Source organism: Rattus norvegicus, chromosome 5 (genome assembly GCF_021556685.1).
Source record: "Rattus norvegicus strain SHRSP/BbbUtx chromosome 5, alternate assembly SHRSP_T2T, whole genome shotgun sequence".
NCBI lineage: Eukaryota > Metazoa > Chordata > Mammalia > Rodentia > Muridae > Rattus > Rattus norvegicus.
In genome coordinates, this window is record NC_141538.1 from 14,365,352 (window position 1) to 14,382,550 (window position 17,199).

The 17,199-nt window shown below is 41.4% G+C and overlaps 1 protein-coding gene across 50 annotated transcripts in view; it reads right to left on the bottom strand.

Annotated features, from left to right (window-relative positions):
- Positions 1–17,199, bottom strand: part of Cspp1 (centrosome and spindle pole associated protein 1) — a 114,948-nt gene that overhangs the window by 25,698 nt on the left and 72,051 nt on the right. For all 50 annotated transcript variants that reach the window (XR_015619787.1, XR_015619781.1, XR_015619786.1 and 47 more), the window contains one exon: positions 7,117–7,264. Coding sequence is in view for 42 of the 50 variants with exons in the window: in NM_001191864.2 (NP_001178793.2) it covers positions 7,117–7,264 (148 nt within the window). In the remaining 8 variants the exon portion in view is untranslated. The remainder of the gene's footprint in view (positions 1–7,116; positions 7,265–17,199) is intronic.

Sequence of the window (17,199 nt, forward strand, 5' to 3'; positions counted from 1 at the left end):
GCTCCAAAGATAAACATCAGTACGAAAGAATAGTAATTAGAAAAGGGGGCCAACAAGATGTGTCTATTGGTTAAAAAGGTGACTGTCACGCAGGCCTGACAACCTGAGTCTAATTGCTAGAACACACCCATAAAGAAACAGATGTGGCTGCGGTGGTGGCTCCTATCTGTCATCCTAGCTCTCCTACAGCAAAATACAGGAAAATTGCCAGGAAGTTCAGAAGCCTGTGGAAGCCAGCTATCCTGGTATTTGCATAGCTAGCTACACAGTAAATCCACCTCAGAAAGGTAGACAAGAGTTATTCTCTGACCTCTGCATGTGCACCATGACATGTGCATGCCCACATACTCTCTTACATACACACATCTAAAGAAGAAGAGAGGAAGGCCAGATGTGGTGGTGCATTCCTTTTAACCCAGTACTTGGGAGGCAGAGGCAGGTGGATCTCTGTGAGTTTGAGGCCAGCCTGGTCTACATTAGTGAGTTCAGACAGCCAGATTGTTGGCTGACTGAAAGACAAGAAAGACAAGACAAGACAAGACAGACAAGGAAGGGGGAAGAGAGAGAGGAGGGCAGGGGGAAGGAGGGAGGGAGAGAGAAGAGAAAGAGAGAAAGGGAGGAGACGGGGAGATGACTAAGAAGCTAAAAACTTGGACCACTCTATCAGAACATCCGATCTAGTTTGGATCCTAGTACCCAAAGTGGCAGCTCACAAGCACCTGTACCTTCAGTTTCAAGCCCCCTTCTAACCCCCATGGGCATGGATGAGATACACACACACACATACACACACACACACACACACACACACATACTCATTCACACACTCACACACACTAACACACACACACTCACACACATACACACACTCACACACACACACTCACTCACACACTAACACAGACTCACACACACATACACACACTCACACACTAACACACACTCACACACACACACAGACTCACTCACTCACTCACCACACACTCACTCACTCACACACACATCTTTTTTAAAAAGTAGACAATAGAAATGGGGGAAGCAAGTAAAGCATCAGTTCAATACCCAGGACCGACACTGTAACAAGAAATCAACTCCCACAACTGTCCTCTGACCCATGTCTGTAAGCACGCACGCATACACGCACGCACGCACGCACACCCGACCTCAGGCAGGCAAGGAGGCTGAGGAGGAGGGAGTTCCATAGAATCCAGGCACACAATATACACGTTTGTAAATATCACACCCACACTCGCTCTTCACACAAACATGCCACTGAAAGGGAAAAGGGCTGGGCAGGTGGCTCAGGGACTATGGCACTTGCCAAGCAGGCAGCAGCTGGGGGGCCTCGAGCTCAGACCTTGGAACACAGGAAAATGCTGGGTAGGCAGTGGGACCTGGCTGCAGTTTTAGCACTCACAAGTTGTAGAAACAAAAGGCTCTGGAGAGAGCTGGCTACCTCTACTAGCCACACTGGGAGACCCTGCCTCAGTGACAATGTGGAGTAAATATGGAAAACTCCCAATAACAACTGCTCATCGACACACGGGAGCATGCTGAACACACACACACAATACCCAGGAAAAAGACAACTGTCAAAATGTCATCGTAATAGCATCAGAACATGAAAAATTTAGTTATACAATTGGCAAAATATGTACAGAACATGATTTACAAAAGTATAAAATACTTAACCAAAAGCACTAGTGGATAGAAAGTATACACGAGTGCATCAGAAGGTTCAGTAATGCTAAGATGTTGCCCATACCAAAGTTACCTGTGAGGCCAGTACAATTCTAAAGAGAATTACACCATTTTGGGGAGTAAAACTGACTAATAGTAAAGTAAGAAGCTGGACTGCCAAAGCAGTTTTGAAAATAGAAAACAAAACACAGAGTTGGAAGGCCAAGGAGGGGTCATGACCTACACCCATGATTCCAGCACTGGAGAGGCTGGCACAGTGCACTATAATTCAAGATCATCCAGAACCACACAGGGAAGCCATGTCTCAAAAAACAAAAGAAAAAAGAAGAAAAAAAAGACTCCAGCATCTAAATTTTAACACTTCCTACAGAATTAGTAAAATGTATGATATAACAATGAAGTCAGACATGTAGTGCTAACTGGTATTTCATTGTCGTACCAAGGTAGCTCAGTGTGTTCTAAAACAGACTGCGGTTTGGTAAAACTCTGAATAATAAAATCCATTGACTCGTGCATTTTGGACAGCTGTCCTGAGTGGAACAGAACATGCATAAAGGCTTGTGCACACACAGACTTACATAGGCAACTACAAGGACTTCAGGTTAAACACACGGCAAGCCTATAAGAGGGTCAGCAGGTGAAAGCAAGTGCTACACAAGCCTTCCACCGGAACTGGACTCCCTATCAGATACCACGACAGCAGGAGAGGGCTGACCTCCCAAAGATGTCTGACATCTGGATGACACACTTACACATCAAGCACAAAGGTACAACAATAATAAATAAAATCCAATGGACAAGAGAGGCAACTGAAAGCATTACAGCGTCTGAAATAGGAAGAAGACAGACAGTGGGGAGAAATGTCAAGACCCAGACACTATCCAATTCCATCAACCATACAATACTGACCTTCTTTCTCACTGTTAAGCCCGTGCCATGCTAAATAAATAAAGGTCAGTGGTGAAGGGAACACTGCTGTATCTCTAACGCTTCTGTGTCTTAGTTACTGCACAATAAAGGTCTTATAAAACTGAAATAGCTGCATATTCCATATTCCAATTGCCGCTAAAGCTTCACCTATACAGTCGAGTGCCAATGAGCATTCAGAGCAACGAGAAATGTGCTTTTCTGGGGAGAATGAAACTAACTAACCAAGTTAAAACCACCAACAAACAAGCCAACAAACACTATGGAGCCAACTGACCCAACTCTCACGCCTTTACCCAAGAGAAAGAAAAGCACACATTCATAAAGAGGCCCATACATGGATGCTCTGATCAGTGGTTCTCTTCCTAATGCTGCAACTCTTATACAGTTCCTCATCTTGTGGTGATCCTGACCATGAAATTATTTTCATTGCTGCTTCATAAAGTAATTTTGCTACTGTTGTGAGTTGTAATGTAAATATCTGTGTTTTCTGATGGTCTTAGAACTCTCCAAAGGGTTCAGGACACATAGGTTGAAAACCATAGGTTAACAGCGATTCTACTCTTAATGACATTAAACTGGAAATAATTCAAGTGTCTATCAACTGTAAACAGACTCACAATGGTGGTACCTCAAACAACGCAATGCCATTCAGCAGCAGGAAAAAAAAGAACCTCACAACTATTATGCTGAAGGCACATTACAAATTAAAGGGCAACACTGGCACCCAGGAGGCAGATCACAAGCTCACAGGGGGTGAGGGCTGTAAGAGGGCTGTCCGTAAGGGGACAGAGGGAACTGTCCTTTTGGAGTAAGAGCTACCAATTGGGTGTGCTAGAAATGATCTTAGCAATGGCTAATTTTTAAAAAGTAACTCTATTAAATGTAAGTTTTCCTCAATAGACATATATAAAAACAAATAAAAATCTAGGGTAAAGCTGGTGCATTAACTATGACACTTGCTCAAATGTATATGAAAGACTGTTTAGCCAGACTTCTCACCAGGCCTATGAGAGATTGCCAGTCATTTTTAAGTGGTCAAACTTTAATTTTATGGGTTTAACTTTCCTTCTACCCACATATTTCTTCTGGCGTATAGCAGCAGTTCTCAACCTGTGGGTCTTGACCACTTTGGGAGTCATATCAGATGTCCTGCCTCCCGGATATTTACATTACGATTTGTAACAGTAGCAAAATTATAATTATGAAGTAGCACTACACCATGAGGTGACCATGAGGGGTCACTACACCATGAAGCCCTGTATGAAAGGGTCACAGTGTTATGAAGGTTGAGGACCACTGCTGTACAGTTGTTAAAATTTTAATACATAGAGTCTCCAGTAACACCACCATAATCACTTAAATTCTGCAACGCTCCACCACCAAAACAGATCCGTCTCTATCTCAGCCTACAACCTCCGAAAGGTTCTTAATTCTTTGTTATTTTGAATGTGATATAATGGAAATATACAAAAGTAACTGTCAGAATGGACCTTTTACCTACCAGAACTTCTGACTCTTCCAAATTATGAGCATCAACAATTCATTCCTTTGTACTGCTAACTAGTCCCCCACCCCCATCCCCACCCCCACACATACACTGGATAAAGTAGCTTATCCATCACCTACGCAAACATTTTACAGCATTTTCTAACTTTAAATACAAAGTCCTAATAATGAATAAAGAACTGAATTTTTTATGGTACAATTAAGACAGTTGTTTACTTTAAAACATTTTGTTTTGCCTTACTTCATTAAGTTATTCTCCCTTAAAAAGATGTAAGAAAGTGAGAGGTGAAGACTCATCTCTCGTTCAGTAGTTGTTCTCCATCAGGAGGCTAAGTAAAGGGAGTGAAGCTGGAGCCCATGAGCAAACACAGGATTATACTTAGCTATAAGCACACATGGTGGGCCACCATCATCTCTGTGCACTTCCCTAAACATCTCAGTGCAGTTTAAGCAGTCATGTTTCCCCATCTCTAGGACATAATGCACACATACAAAACCTCATACTCTTTAAGCACTGACGGGTTACTTTGAAGATGGTATTTAAAAGGTGTTCCACTGTCCTTGATACACTTTCTCCGTCTCACCAGGACATGAGGTAATCAAACTGAACATTATACTAAAAAATGGAAACCTCAGAGGCAATGTCTCTTCATTTCCCCCCAGATACACGATTCCAAATTAGTATCTTACAATTCAGAAATCCACACTTCACTACAGATGTATCCCAGAAGGATATGCTTAAGGCCTTTTAAAAGGTTCTATCAAAGTCCTGGACACTCAGGGCCTCGTGTAGGGAGTTAGAGTATTTCTGACAACTCGACTCTTATTTCCTTAAGCTGCAAAGAGCTGTACACTCATCAGTCCCAGGCCTCCTCCCAGGCACGAAGAGGAAACCCAAACTTCATTAGCCCTGAGCAATTATGCTATGAGCTCTTAGGAGCAGCTGGAATTGCAGAATGAAGGCAGAGATGTTCTAGGCACACAACAGAATCCTCACTGTACCTGGACCATGTTGATAAGCCAAGGAGGAAGGGTACGGAAATGGAGCAGAGGCACCAGGGAAGACATCTCCTCTCGGAGAAGAAACGACCAAAATGAGAATGTAACAGACATGGGCAGGAAACTCATACTGCCACTGAAAGGAAAATTATACGAATTTAAGGTTTAAAAATATAAAATTAAAAGAGTAAGTCCCAAAAGCCACAAACTCAGGGCTAAGCCCTGCCGCCAGGAGTAGCAGGCCATAAAGATAAAGAAAAGGAATGCAAAAACCAGCTCAGGCTATCGAGGACTGACCCATAAACCATCCAAAGACATCCCCCCAGCTTACTCAGAGTCATACTTTAACCAGATGTCCTCCAGACCCTGATAAGCCCCTACCTGTGCTTTTCAGCCATTGTGTCCTGCAGAGAGCACTTCAGGAAACCTGACAGCCCAAGCCTAACCAGAGGTGTTTCAAATACAGATGCTTCATCAATTTTGACAAACTTTTAAAAATAATGAGGACCTGAAGACCCTACCCTTCTCCTGATTTAGTAGCTCTGTTCCAGGAACCAGGGGGCCATAAAACCTTCTGGTGTCCCCTTATCTCCTGGAGCCATAAAACAATCCTGTAACTTGTGGTGCCTTACCCTTTGACATCCCCCATCCCCTGGGCTCATAGCCTCTGCCTTTAAATACTCTTTCTCCCAGCCTCTCGGGTCGACACCTCTGTCTCCTGCGTGGGATATGTGTCGGCCTGGAGATCTCTGTAACAGGTCTCCATAATAAACCTCGCCTTTGCTTATTACATCCAAAATGGTCTCTCTGTGTCTGGGGTCCGCGATTTCCCAAGACTTGAGTAAGGGTCTCTCTGCGTGGGATCTTTCACCACAAGCCTCTGAGATAGGCTGACACGAACTTTCTATTAGCTGATGACTACAGTATCATAGATAAGTAAATGAAGCTATTTTCACAAATGCCCACCTCTGCAGCTTCTGAGTAATCACGTCTATTAGGGAACAGCAACCAGAATCTTGCCTTCTAAACCTAGGAGAGCTCGCAGATCCAAGAAGGGACAACGACTTGAAGGGAAGAAGACTTGCTTTACTAAGTGACTCACATTCATCTTGAAATACACATGACAAAGGACAAAAGTAAGGACTCTGTGTCCTCCGCCCCCACCACCTGACACCAATGGCATTTAATGTTCTCTCTTTACTCTCGCGTCACTCATAGCTAAGTCCCGCCGCACTGCCCTTACTCCACTTCTTACTCAGGTCGGCTACAGCTAGCCACAGCTATTCTAATGCAGGTAACAAAGGTATGAAGTAGTTTTTGTATGATTGCTACATCAGGCATTTAAAAAAAAATGGTTCTGTGGGTTTAACTCTGGCTGCCTTGGAACATACTATGTAGACCAGGCTATCTCTGGTGCATAGCAATGCGCCTATCTCTGCCTCCTAGACTAAAGGACTGTGCCACCACACCAAGCAAATAGCAGGATAAAGAAAAGCACGTTACTGAAGGATTATAACTCCACTACCTGCCAGAGTTTCTGAAATGAAGACAGCTCCCACCCCACCCCCAGCACAAAAGAAGCCATGTACTGAACAAGGACACTCTGCATATGAATTAAAAGCTGACCCCTTCCACAATTATTCCACATTTCATTTGAAAATTTTATTAGTCTAAAATAAACTTCTAATATATGTTTCATTACTTTCAGTTAAAAACAAGTAAGACTATACACAAAGTCCTAGCCTGGATGAACACCTGCTAACATGAATTGTTCCCTGCAGCCTGGGGACTGTCATCAGAGGGATGGGAAGTGTACTACTTTGCAGAAGAAAGGCTTTCTAACAAGAATTATATTCATAATCAGAGCAGCATCTTTTCATTAAGTCAGAAAACAAACCCTTCTCATACAGTCTCATTCCCACTCGCACTGTTAAAATGTTGGAAATAACACACTTAAGAGCAAGCTCAGGGACATCATACTTATCAGATTTCCTTTGGCGTCTCGGAGAGGGGCACCTCCTCCGCCCTTCCCCCAGGGGTTGTAAATCCTCATTTCAGCTTCTAGTTTAGCTTCATATTCTTCTTTTTCTAAACGTTCTTTCTTCTTTCTTGCTTCTCTTTCCCGAATCTTAACAACATAAGATATGCTTAAAGTAAATATTGACTTATAGGAGGTGAGACAAGACACTAGCAATACTACCACTTAGTTTTTCTAGTCAGAATAGACATATATCTTTTAAGTATACTTCTTCACTATAAAGTTAAGAGTCACAAATTAGGATGTTGATCTGTGAATGCAAGAGCCTGACCTGTAATTCAAATAGAACCCCTCACCCAACCCTAGAAATCCCCCACCCAGCCCCAGAAATCCCCCACCCAGTCCCAGAACCCCAAGCAGAGAACACTCCCAGACCTAGTCTGAAGACCAGCCTGCCTGTCAGCCATCCCTTCTGTCAATCAGACACTCCACTGTATCCAAGGGCTCGGGCCAGCCTGGGCCAAGTTCCCAACCCCAAAAGACAACCCAGCCTGGAGACCCCACAGAGCACTGCTCACACCCACTGTGACTGAAGCCCTGCCACCTAAGAGCAAACTGTAGAATCCAGAGAGCTCTGCCTCCACACCTAGCAAGGATCTCCTAAGCCTACAGAAATGTATTCCAAAGCTGAGGAGTTGCACGGATCCTTCCCTAGGGCAAGAATACTTCTGAAACCTACATTTGCGAATCAATAGGGTGGCCCCCAGACTGCAAATAAAGCACCATTCCTCTTGCCAAAGTGTACAACACAGACAGCAGGCTCCGCCCATAACTAGCCCTCCACTGTAGTCCTCTACAGAAGCAACATGGCTGATGAACAGGATGTGATTTCAAGACAGCAGCTCTAAGTGTGTTTGAGGGGCTCTGGGCTACTGAGCAAACACGATGAGGACTGCAGAGCACAAGTGAGCTCTGCATAAAACAGTGAAATAATGTGAATATACAACTTAATATAGAGATAGAATCTGAGGAAAAGAAAAACCCATCATGTCCAACAAAGAGCCAGAGCAAACCTCACCTACAGACTGGATCAAGGGGAAGACTATCAGAACACAAACACAGGGTAAATAAATGCTTCCTCTAGAAAACAAAACAATAAAAACAAACAAATAGAAACACAACTATTGTCTATAGATAGCCCTGGGGCTGTTTGTATTTTGATGCTAATTCTGCTTCCCCAAAACAGACAGCCTGGGACTAGGAGTGAAGCACAGAATGACTGGAAGGCAAATGACTTCTCTGATTCCCTTCGACCAAGACAAGCTTCTTACTTCCCTCTGGGCCCCCAGAAGGGAATTCTTTGCCCCAATTCAGCTGGGAGCAGTCAAAAAAAGACTGTCCTCCCACTTCCATACCTTACAGTAGGAGGTTCTGGTTATTTTAAGAATCACAAATGTGTTGTCGCCTAAGGCATACATACAATGTAGCCTTGTACAAAAGGAAACTAGAGCTTGAACTCAGGGATTTCTACCTTTCCTTTCCTCTTTTCTACTCTTCCTTCTTAGGTAAAGGGAAAGGGAGTGGAAGAGAAAGATATAGTAATATCATAGAAGTTACAGAAATAGACAAATAGGATAGGTTAGCAAATTAACTCTTAAAATATTATATAGCTATCTCTTACAGTGCTAGAAATTCTTATACTTGATACAAAGTTAAAATTATAATCTCTTACATTGGTACAGAAACTATCTGATACAAATTTAAGGTTGTTTTGGGTATGAATTTCTTATTGATATAAAATTGAAATTAATATTCTTACTCTCATATAGGCACTGTGCCTATACAACACATTTAAGAATACAAGGCCAGACATCGTGAGGCCGTAGGAGAGACTGCCACCTCTGCACACCTCGGCCCACATCCCTGGTCCAAGGGAAACTGCACAGTGCCTCTGGATAGAGGGATATAGGAAAAGACAGCCGCTGGAACCCGCAGTTCTGGTCTGCATGCAGGACCAAACTGAACTGGCCAAACAGCTCCCTGCACCCAAATGCCAAGGGAGCTGGACCGGCAAAAGTGTGGATACTCTGGAGATGTCAGAGGAGACTACCCTCTGCCCACAGTCCAGACCCAAGAGAGAATCGCATAGTGCCAACTGTGCAAGGACCTACACAAGCAATGAGACCCAGGAACCGTTGATTCCTGCTCGGGCTAGAGCTGGAACAGTGTCTCCAGAAGCACCAACACACCTGAAATCAGAGAACTCAAGTTCTCAGGAAAGGCTGAAAGAAAACAGGAAAACATTTCTACAGGAGTGCTGACACAAAGGCCTACAGCAGGGTCAAGTCACTTTCAGAAACAGCAAGACAAGCAAACACCAGGGACAATCCAATGGCTAGAGGCAAGCGCAGGAACCTAAGCCACAGACACCAAGACTACTTGGCACCATTAGAGCCCAGTTCTCCCAACAAAGAAAATACTGGAAATCCAAACACACCAGAAAAGCAAGATTTAGATTTAAAAAATCACATTTTTGGATAATGATGGAGGACTTTAAAAAGACATAAAGAATTCCCTTAGAGAAATGCAGGAAAACACAAGTAAACAAGTAGAAGCCCTTAGAGAGGAAACACAAAAATCCCTGAAAGAATTACAAAAAAATACAACCAAACAGGTGAAGGAATTGAAAATGGAAATAGAAACAATAAAGAAAGCACAAAGGGAGACAACCCTGGATATAGGAAACCAAAGGAAGAGACAAGGAGCTATAGATACAAGCCATCATCAACAAAACACAAGAGATAGAAGAATCTCAGGGACAAAAGATACCATAGAAAACAATGACACAACTGTCAAAGATAATGTAAAATGCAAAAAGCTCCTAGTTCAAAACACTCAGGAAATCCAGGACACAATGAAAAGATCAAACCTAAGGATAATAGATATAAAAGAAAGTGAAGACTTCCAACTTAAAGGGCCAGGAAATATATTTAACAAAATTATAGAACAAAATTTCCCAACCTAAAGAAAGAGATGCCCATAAACATACAAGAAGCCTATAGAACTCCAAGAAGATTGGCCAGAAGAGAAATTCCTCAAGTCACATAATAGTTAAACCAGCAAATGCACAAAACAAAGAAAGAATATTAAAAGCAGTAAGGGAAAAAGGTCAAGTAACATATAAAGGAAGACCTATAAGAATTACACCAGACTTCTCACCAGAGACTGTGAAAGCCAGAAGATCTTGAACAAATGTCATACAGACCCTAAGAGAACACAAATGCCAGCCCAAGTTACTGTATACAGTAAAACTTTCAATTAACATAGATAAAGAAATCAAGATATTCCATGACAAAACCAAATTTACAAAATGTCTTTCTACAAATCCAGGCCTACAAAGGACAATAGATGGAAAACTCCAACACAAGGAGAGAAAATACACCATACAGAAAGCAAGAATATAATTTCCTTGCAATGAAAGCAAAAGAGAGACAAACATAATTCCACCTCTAACAACGAAAATAACAGGAAGGAACAAACATTATTCCTTAATATCTCTCAACATCAACGGACTCAATTCCCCAATAAAAAGACATAGACTAACAGACTAGATACGTAAAGAGGACCGAGTATTTTGCTCCATGCAGGAAACACACCTCAGAGACAATGACAGACACTACCTCAGAGTAAATGGCTGGAAAACAACTTTCCAAGCAAAGGGCCCAAAGAAACAAGCTGGATTTGCCGTTCTAATATCAAATGAAATAGACTTTCAACCAAAAGTCATTAAAAAAGATAAGGAAGGACACTTCATACTCATCAAAGGAAAAATCCACCAAAATGAACTCTCAATCCTAAATATCTATGCTCCAAATGCAACAGCACCTACATTCATAAAAGAAACCTTAATAAAGATCAAAGCACGCATTGCACCTCACACGATAACAATAGGAGATTTCAACACCCTACTCTCATCACTGGACAGATCATGGAAACAGAAATTAAACAAAGATGGAGAGAAACTAATAGAAGTTATGAACCAAATGGATTTACCAGACATTTATAGAACATTCCACCTAAAACAAAAGGATACACCTTCTTCTCAGCACCTCATGGTACCTTCTCCAAAATTGACCATATAATCGGTCACAAAACAAGTCTCAACAGATACAGGAAGATAAAAATAATCCCATGCATCCTATCAGATAACCACGCACTAAGGCTGGTCTTTAATAACAACAATAAGGACAGAAAGCCCACATAAACATGGAACTTGAACAATGCTCTATTCAATGAAACTCGGTCAAGGAACAAAGAAAGAAAGAAATTAAAGACATCTTAGAATTTAATGAAAAAGAAGATTCAACATTCCCAAACTTATGGGACACAATGAAAGCTGTGCTAAGAGGAAAACTCATAGCTCTAAGTGCCTGCAGGAAGAAACAGGAGAGAGCATATGTCAGCAGCTTGACAGCACACCTAAAAGCTCTAGAACAAAAAGAAACAAATACACCCAGGAGGAGTAGAAGGCAGGAAATAAGCAAACTCAGAGCTGAAATCAACCAAGTAGAAACAAAAAGGACTATACAAAGAATCAACAAAACCAGGAGATGGTTCTTTGAGAAAATCAACAAGATAGATTAAGCCCTTACCCATAGTAACGAGAGGTCACAGAGAGGGTATCCAAATTAAGAAAATCAGAAATTAAAAGGGAGACATAACAACAGAATCTGAAGAAATTTAGAAAATCATCGGATCCTACTACAAAAGCCTATATTCAACAAATCTGAAAAGTTCTGGAGGAAATGGACAATTTTCTAGACAGATGCCAGGTACCAAAGTTAAACCAGGAACAAATAAACCATCTACACAACCCCATTACTCCTAAAGAAATAGAAGCAGTCATTAAAAGTCTCCCAACCAAAAAGAGCCCAGGCCCAAATGGGTTCAGTGGAGAATTCTATCAGACCTTCATAGAAGACCTCATACCAATACTGTCCAAATTATTCCACAAAATTGAAACAGATGGAGCGCTACCGAATTCTTTCTATGAAGCCACAATTACTCTTATACCGAAACCACACAAAGACCCAACAAACAAAGAGACCTTCAGACCGATTTCCCTGATGAATATCGACGCAAAAATACTCAATAAAATTCTGGCAAACCGAATCCGAAAACACATCAAAATGATCATCCATCATGATCAAGTAGGCTTCATCCCAGGGATACAGGGATGGTTTGATATACAAAAATCCATCAATGTAATCCATTATATAAACAAACTCAAAGATAAGAACAACATGATCATTTCATTAGATGCTAAGAAAGCATTTGACAGAATTCAACACCCCTTCATGATAAAAGTCCTGGAAAGATCAGGAATTCAAGGCCCATACCCAAACATAGTAAAAGCAATATACAGCAAACCAGTAGCTAACATCAAACTAAATGGAGAGAAACTACAAGCAATCCCACTAAAATCAAGAACTAGACAAGGCTGCCCACTCTCTTCCTACTTATTCTATATAGTACTCTGTTGTTGTAAAAATATAAAAATAAAAAAGTAAGGTTGTCTTTTCCCCGGCTAGTTCTGGCATCTCGGTGCCCCAAGATATCTGCTAGGTATCTTGGCGGAAACAGATCCCAACTCATCACAGGCCCAGTGTCTCTTGCCACCACACACTTTCCTACACTCAAACCCTCACATAAAAGAACACACAACACGATAATCTTTGACCCAATTGATAAGATAATTGCCCACTTAAACATACAAAGCCCGGTACAATCCAGCCCTTAGGAACATTAATAACAACCTGTAAATACACAGAGCAGAATCTTAACGTCACCTGCCATGGCTTCTCACCCTCTCCTCCTCTTCCTGTCTCTCCTTTTTCCTCTAGTCTCCTCCTCTTCCTTCAAACTTCTCTCCCACCCATCCTTCCTTCTCCTCCTTCTATCCTATGCCTGCCCCTCACCTGTACTTTACAAATTCAATGGGGAAGTCTTTCTGGTGAAGTCACCTGAGTTCTGAGTACCTGACTAGGCAGCTATCCTTGCTGCAGTGGAATTAGCATCAAAATACAGATAACTTCTGGGCAAACCACAACAGTACTCGAAGTCCTAGCCAGAGCAATCAGACAGGGAAAGGAGGTCAAAGGGATACAAATTGGAAGGGAAGAAATCAAATTATCACTATTTGCGGATGATATGATAGTATACTTAAGTGACCCCAAAAGTTCCACCAGAGAACTACTTAACCTGATAAACAACTTCAGCAAAGTGTCGAGGTATAAAATTAACTCAAACAAATCAGTAGCCTTCCTCTACTCAAAGGATAAACAGGAGAAGAAGGAAATGACACCCTTCACAATAGTCCCAAATAATATAAAAAAAAATCTTGGTGTGACTTTAACCAACCAAGTGAAAGATCTGTATGACAAGAACTTCAAGTCTCTGAAGAAAGAAACTGAGAAAGACCTCAGAAGATGGAAAGATCTTCCATGCTCATGGATTGGCAGGATTAATATAGTAAAGATAGCCATTTTGCCAAAAGCAATCTACAGATTCAATGGAATCCCCTTCAAAATTCCTACTCAATTCTTTATAAAGATAGAAAGAGCAATTTGCAAATTCATTTGGAATAACAAAAAATCCAGAATAGCAAAAACTATACTCAACAATAAAAGAACTTCTGGGGGAATCACCATCCCTGACTTCAAGCAGTATTACAGAGCAATAGTGATTTAAAAAAAAACAAAAACAAAACAAAACTGTATAGTATTGGTACAGAGACAGACAGATAGATCAGTGGAATAGAATTGAAGACCCAGAAATGAACCCCCACACCTATAGTCACTTGACCATTGATAAAAAACAAGCAGTATTACAGAGCAATAGTGATAAAAACTGCATGGTATTGGTACAGAGACAGACAGATAGACCAATGGAATAGAATTGAAGACCCAGAAATGAACCCACACACCTATGGTCACTTGATTTTTGACAAAGGAGCCAAAACCATCCAATGGAAAAAAGATAGCATTTTCAGCAAATGGTGCTGGTTCAACTGGAGGTCAGCATGTAGAAGAATGCAGATCGATCCATTCTTATCACCCTGTGCAAAGCTTAAGTCCAAGTGGATCAAGGACCTCCACATAAAACCAGATACACTCAAACTAATAGTAGAAAAAGTGGGGAAGAGTCTCGAACACATGGACACTGGGGAAAATTTCCTGAACAAAACACCAATGGCTATGCTCTAAGATCAAGATTCGACAAATGGGATCTCATAAAACTGCAAAGCTTCTGTAAGGCAAAGGACACTGTGGTTAGGACAAAACAGCAACCAACAGATTGGGGAAAGATCTTTACCAATCCTACAACAGATAGAGGCCTTATATCCAAAATATACAAAGAACTCAAGAAGTTAGACCGCAGGGAAACAAATAACCCTATTAAAAAATGGGGTTCAGAGCTAAACAAAGAATTCACAGCTCTGGAATGCCGAATGGCTGAGAAACACCTAAAGAAATGTTCAACATCTTTAGTCATAAGGGAAATGCAAATCAAAACAACCCTGAGATTCCACCTCACACCAGTTAGAATGGCTAAGATCAAAAACTCAGGTGACAGCAGATGCTGGCGAGGATGTGGAGAAAGAGGAACACTCCTCCACTGTTGGTGGGATTGCAGACTGGTACAACCACTCTGGAAATCAGTCTGGAGGTTCCTCAGAAAATTGGACATTCCACTACCTGAGGATCCAGCTATACCTCTCCTGGGCATATACCCAAAAGATGCTCCAACATCCAACAAAGACACATGCTCCACTATGTTCATAGCAGCCTTATTTATAATATCCAGAAGCTGGAAAAAACCCAGATGCCCTTCAACAGAGGAATGGATACAGAAAATGTGGTACATCTACACAATGGAGTATTACTCAGCTATCAAAAACAATGACTTCATGAAATTCAGAGGCAAATGGAATGAACTAGAAAATGTCATCCTGAGTCAGGTAACTCAATCACAGAAAAACACACTTGGTATGTACTCATTGATAAATGGATATTAGCCAAAAAGCTCAAATTACCCAAGATGCAATCCACAGACCATAGGAAGCTCAAGAAGAAGGATGACCAAAATGTGGATGCTTCCACTCCTTCTTAAAAGGGGGAAAATATCCATAGGAGGGGATATGGAAGCAAAGTTTAGAGCAGCAACTCAAGGAATGGCCATTCAGAGCCTGACCCACAAGGGGCCTATATATATATATATGCATAGATAGATAGATAGATAGATAGATAGATAGATAGATAGATAGATAGATAGATAGATAGATAGAGATAGATAGATATAGATATAGATATAGATATATGTATGTATGTATGTATGTATATGTACACACACACACACACACACACACACACACACACACACACACACACAGAGCCACCAAAACTAGATAAGATTGATGAAGCTAGAAAATGCATGCTGAAAGGGACCGGATATAGATCTGTCCTGAGAGACACATCCAGAGCATGTCCAATATAGAGGTCAATGCTAGCAACAAACCACTGTACTGAGAACAGGATCCTCTTGGGGGGAATTAGAGGACGTATTGAAAGAGTTGAAGGAGCTTGCAACCCGATAAGAACAACAATTCCAACTAACCAGAGCTTCCAGGGACTAAACCACTACCGAAAGACTATACATGGACTGACCCAGGGCTCCAACTGCATATGTAGCAGAGAATAGCCCTTTTGGGGCACCAGTGGAAGGGGAAGCCCTTGGTCCTGCCAAGGTTAGACCCCCAGTGCAGAGGAATATGGGGGAGGGCAGTAAGGCAGATGGATGGGGGGAATACCCGTATGGGGGAGGGGGAGAGGAGGGAATAGGGGCTTGTGGACAGGAAACTGGGAAGGGGAATAACGTTTGAAATTTAAGTAAAGACATATTTCTAATAAGAAATTAAAAAAAAAAAAAGAATACAAGGTTTAGACCCAGTCCTTCTATAACTACTATTATAAACTGATTTTAGATGATTAAGCAATAAGAGTTAAGGGCCAGATAGCAAACTCATGGTTCTGAGTTATTAAAAGGGTGTTTTTGAGATACTTCAATTAAAAATGGCCAAAAGTAGTCAAGGCTTAACAGTTTAGAACTTCTGCCTCTTCACAGCATCCGAGGTCCACAGAATAGGATGTTTATGGCCATTTCTTTATTAAAGATCATTTGACTAGAGACAAGTCTGCTCCTGACAGCTCCCCTTTCTTGAATTCAAAGAGGAAATTGAGCATCAATAGCTGTTCTAGTTGTGGTGAGACAGCCACTTAGGCAAGAATTGCCCCAATTCATCTGCAGACAAAATACTGTCCAGAAAAAAAGACACATGCAGAATAGACTACTAATAATCTCTGCCACGACAGGGTAATTAGTCCTTCTAAATTCTACATTACAAAGGTCTGTCAGATGATCGTTGGCCAGAAGGCTGAAGACTGATGTGCCAAGGTTTTGAAGAATGAGGGACCGTCAGGTGACCAGCAGTCTCTACAAATTTGCTAAGTTTTGAAAGCTATGTTTTGTGCTTCTCATGTTTTCAGGTAATATTAGTCATTCTTGGATTTCTGACAGAGTTGAAGACTGGTTGTAGTATCATACCCAACCCAAGCTGTTTAGCACTGAGAAAGAGGATTTGACAGAATGGTTTTCAGATGGCATACAATCTAAAACCAGGACGTAAGTCAGGTGTAGAATTATTGAGTCTTTTAAGTTATGATAGATAGCAGGGTGATTTATTTAATCAACAAAATTGATGGACTGGGTGTTAAGCGTATCTTATATTTTATAAATTTTAGAATGGTAAAGTTATACTTAATTTATATTACAGAGGAAGAGCATTTTAATTGGACAAAAGGAGGGAAATGTTGTAGATTGCCCTTGTGCTGTTTGTATTTTGATGCTAATTCCACTTTCCCAAGAGGGACTGCCTGGGATGAGGAATAAATCGTGTACTCAGATCATGTGAACCTTCTCCATTTTAACTTGTAAAATAAAGGCTAGAGCTGGTGATTGGGCAGTGG